General features: G+C 35.0%; 1 protein-coding gene across 7 annotated transcripts in view; it reads left to right on the forward strand.

Moving 5' to 3' along the window:
- Window positions 1–5,000, forward strand: part of FOXP2 (forkhead box P2) — a 545,321-nt gene that overhangs the window by 467,797 nt on the left and 72,524 nt on the right. For all 7 annotated transcript variants that reach the window (XM_060108608.1, XM_060108610.1, XM_060108611.1 and 4 more), the window contains one exon: window positions 4,394–4,531. In XM_060108608.1, coding sequence (XP_059964591.1) covers window positions 4,394–4,531 — 138 coding nt within the window. The remainder of the gene's footprint in view (window positions 1–4,393; window positions 4,532–5,000) is intronic.

Here is a 5,000-nt window from a genome sequence, read left to right on the forward strand (position 1 = left end):
ACTGTAAATCTCATCCACAGGTTGTGGCTGTTTTTTCCAATTCACATTTAGTGAAGTAAGAATTGGACTAACACTATACTAAGCACCTTTCTGATCACCCACACATAACCGGGATGTTTAATTAAGTGACATGCTTAATATGCAAACTCAATACATTCAGAAATGCTCCAGCTGAACTAGATTTTAGAAAGACGATTTGCTTATTATAGCAAATTAAAAGTTTGATCCATTTTCATAAGTCTTACACTAACTCTTGAGATTCATCTGAAGGGAGGCATGATCTTTGCATTGTCTCTTAATAACTTTTTGACCCTTTCAACGAGGTACACTTAGAAGTTTAATGTAAATGCATAATTTATTTCTTAAAAAATCTGAAGTCATCAGCGACCTATTTTAGGATAATATCTAAATGCTTTCGGCTTTTGCCATTTTGAGTCATTTCAAGTTTCATAATTTTTCCTCTCTTATCTCAGAATACATAACCCTGTCTTTATGTCTGTTTACCCAATATTTCTTGGTGCATAGAGCTACATATCAAGTTGGTGCTTAATTCAGCTAATGAGAAGATAAATAAGGGTAAATGAAAGCCATATTTGGTGCATCACTATGGGGAATTTTAGTTCTGTCAGGATAGTAAATATCAAGAGAGAAAAAAAGAAAAATCTCCCAACCAGTTTACTGTGTTTCTTTTCTTCACTCTTGAAGAGTTTAACTGATAGACTGCAGTTTTCACTGGGACACCCATTTTAAACCAGCCATTCCTTTTGATTTCGTTTGGTAGCTGCGTAATGTACTATGTTTCCTTAGACCCAACAAGATGTTTATTTGCCTTCTCACCAGAAAACATCTAAGATAAGTTCTCCCTCCCCTCCTCTATCACACATCTAAATTGTGGTCTCTCGTTAGAATATTTGCATGAATAAAAGTATATATTTAGTGGAAAATATTTCCTTAAGCTTAACACCTAACTTGTGAAGGTATATATATTTTAGAAAGTTATCCATAGTCTTTCAAATCTGATGCTGGTTTTGCCTGTTTAAATATTGATAAAGTAGTATAATCTTCAAAAATAATTTCTGTACTCAGTTAATCTCTGTTCGTCTTTGTCAATGAATTCCTAAAGTAGCTTGCAGTAGCAAAGAAAGGTAATGGGACAGTAACAAAAGTGATAAAGGAGGAATGAAGAAAACGTGTCACTTAAAATGATTCACTTAAAAATGGAGAAGTTCTGCATGTTCTAAACAAGGCCAGTGGAGCAGTCTACATATAACATGTAATTGACATTTGTTGTAGGAAAAGCTAATTTTCTATTTAATAAAATATTTTAAATTTTTAGTAGCCTCAAATGTTTCATTTTGGATGAGCTCATGTACATAGATTTACAGGTGATAGTATTGGCTTATTTGTAATGTTAGAAATCCCTCAGAAGTGTACTTGTGCTTTCCTATATATATAATTAATTTCAGTTTGTGTTTTGTACATATCTTATGGAAGTAGAGTGTTCAATTAGTTAATTTCTTTTTCTACATATCCTTATGTCTGTATATTGTTTGTGTTAGATGGCAGTTTCCTAGAGGGTAGGCCAGAATCTGCTTAAAATTTGCAGAATATCACATAAATGTGATACATATGATTTTAGGATGGCAATGACATAATGGTTATTTTTATGTCATAACCTTTTAAATGTAAGGAAGACACTCACAAACCATTTCAAGAATAAAACATAATTAATTTAACCATGGTGAAATGGCTAATGAACTCTAAAGAATGCAGAGGTAGCAAACTTGCTTAAAGTTGCTTGTACATCAAATCAGTCATACTAGCAGCAAGCTATAGGGTAATATAATTTGTATAAGATGAATTATGATTGTAAACTTGCAGTTTACAATAATAATTGCATGCCTCCATTCATATTACTTTTCTTATAAAGTACCTTTGTTATCAGTTACACATAAAGCACTTTTACTTATAGATAGAGTTAATTAAGTGAAAATACTCCATATGCTAAAAAGTGGTAAGGGGCTGTTAGATGAGAGAGGTGTGACAAGTTTCTCATCACATGATAGACTTTATAGAAGGTATCTACCTATATGCATGTGTATAGCTATCTACATATATATAATCTAGCTACCTTCTTATCTATTTATCTGGATTGGCAGCCTTTTTAAAGTTTAACCTGTTTGTCTTTCTCTGTTCCTTCATTTCAGTTTCATTCCTTGTTATTTGGAGACAGTATGAGGTAAATTATTCCTGGAAGGACAGGCATTTTTGTAGATAGATAATTTTTTTCCAAACTGCTTATTCTAACCATTCTTTTTGTTTATCAAAGAACAATTAAGTAAACTGGCTATTAAATATTTAAACAACTAAACACATGGGCAACCCACTGGATCAATTAATTTTACAGCATACATTTCAGAATGCCTTTTATTATGATACTTTCAAGTACAGTAATCTATAGGTATGAAAGTATGTTCTAAAAAAATCCAGAAATATTTTTGAAAAGCACTTTTGAATTCCTTTCTATTATTCTACGATATTTTCCCCTCATGTTACAAAATTACATCTAATTAATCCATATTTCCAGATAGCAAGGGATAGAAATTACTCTTTCTTTAGTATGAAATATGAAGTGGTTTTTTTGAGGGAGAGGAATTAATCCATCCTGAACTTCCTTTATTTTTTTCTTCTAACTTTTTTTTTTTTTTTTAGCTGCATTGGGTCTTTGTTGCTGCATGCAGGCTTTCTCTAGCTGTGGCGAGCGGGGGCTGCTCTTCATTGGGGTGTGCGGGCTTCTCATCGTGGTGGCTTCTCTTGCTGCAGAGCACAAGCTCTAGGTGCACGGGCTTCAGTAGTTGTGACACGTGGGCTCATTAGTTGTGGCTCACAGGCTCTCGAGCACGGGCTTTGTTGCTCTGTGGCATGTGGGATCTTCCCGGACTAGGGCTCGAACCTGTGTCCCCTGCATTGGCAGGCAGATTCTTAACCACTACGCCACCAGGGAAGCCCCTAACTTTGTTTTTCATTATTAATTTCTCCTTTGTTTATGATATAAAGTGCCAGACTCGAAAAGTTTGAACCGTGTTAAAAATGACTCTGAGGATAAATTGTGAACCATGTCTGTTAATCTTTTTCTGTTTTCAAAGACACATGTTGTCCCAAGAATTTGTTCAAAAGTGGTATTTATATAAATGCTTTTATTTACAGTAAATGTGAATTGTTTTCTCTAGGAAAGAAAATGATTGCTTTTTCAAAGGTTGCAAACTTGGCAAGTTGACAAGTTGTCTGATTACTTGCTGGTTAGTACAAGCAGTGCCTTCAAAGAGTGTGACTGCCGCCCAACCGAGCAGATAGATACGTCAGGCTTCTGTGAAGGAGGACTTCCTGTTCGCCTCTCTTGCCAACCTTTTCCTGTCTCTCCACTGCCTTTCTCTCTTTCTCTCAGACTTTTCCCCTGGCTTTTCCTTACTTTGTATTTTCCTTCCTTCATCTTTCGCTTCTGCTTCTTTCTCTCCCTCCTTATTTCCTTTTCTTTTTGACTCTTTAATTTTTACAACTTTGAAGGAGAAGGAAATGGTAGAAAGGACATTTTGAGCAAAATACTTTATTTTTCAGTTTACTGAATAACCTTTGAGTAATCGTTAGATTTCTGGACTTCCCGGTATAAGTTTAGTTAGCTTGAAATAAGAAAACGTTTAAAGGAGAAGCTAGAATACGAGGCTTATGATCCCTTCTTGGAGAGGACCTATCTATGTAGCTATTTTCTGGGGATATGTAAGTAAATAAATAAATATCCTATATGAGTTACTACAAGTACTCATGTAGTAATATGTATTACTGTGTGTATTTTTCTAGTACTGTGTATTTTATATATATATATATAAAATTTTGAAGACAGGTTATATTTTATGAATAAGTACACTGCACATACATTCTTTTTACTAGCTTTGATAGCAGATATTTAAATGTGTATTTTTCCAGTCATTTAATCTTTATCATATCTATCTTAATCATACCTGTAAATCATTTCAAAAGGCTTTCATTTGTAGCACTGTGACATTGATGAGATTATCAATTATGAAGTATTGAGAAAACTGACATGTAATTGTTTATTTCTAATTATGCTAGTCAAAGCAACACATCTTAGCATAATATGTAAGAGGCGTGGAACGTAAAGGTGGAATCTGATGACATCTGATGGCTCTGGAAAGCCAGTGTCTAAATACTGCAGTACCTAAAATATCATTACTAAATAGTTAGATAATATAACAATTATTCTATAAAAATGATTGGTCATCACTACTAAAGAATTTGGTAGGGGTGCCATATAGCTCTGAAGTAGGTTAACAGACGTTTGGTAATGTCCACTCTTTCTCCTTCTGCCTCTGTCAAGGTGCCTGTGTCGGTGGCCATGATGACTCCCCAGGTGATCACCCCTCAGCAAATGCAGCAGATCCTTCAGCAGCAAGTCCTGTCTCCTCAGCAGCTCCAAGCCCTTCTCCAGCAGCAGCAGGCAGTCATGCTGCAGCAGGTAATGTGGATTACCTGCTTTGGAGTGCTAGCACCCGTGTTGACAGTGCCATGGGCATATAGGACAATTCCTTCTCCACTGGGAAGGACAACCTGTCAGCATGCTAGGGCATAAATGTAGCATGTTAATTGCAGAACTGAGTAGTAAAAGTTAGATCCCTTAGTCTTTTTAAATTCATTAACGTCTAGAGTAAGAGCAGAAATAGGTACCATCTCAACATGAGATAAAGCAATATTTAAATATTCAAATACTTAGGTGCTTTGGATTTATAGACTTGCCAACAAAAGTGCAAAGAGACTTACAGATAACTGTTGCTTTTGAAATTTCTAACCCTTCAACCCTCCTTTTAGTTCACATAAGTATGAAATTGGAACTGGCTGTTTTGTTACAGTAGGGGAAGTAATGTCCCAAACTTTCCTTTCCGCAATAAATTCAGATTTTAGGAATAGAAGTAGCTACTAACCAGAAC

This window comes from Mesoplodon densirostris, chromosome 9 (assembly GCF_025265405.1).
Source record: "Mesoplodon densirostris isolate mMesDen1 chromosome 9, mMesDen1 primary haplotype, whole genome shotgun sequence".
Lineage (NCBI taxonomy): Eukaryota > Metazoa > Chordata > Mammalia > Artiodactyla > Ziphiidae > Mesoplodon > Mesoplodon densirostris.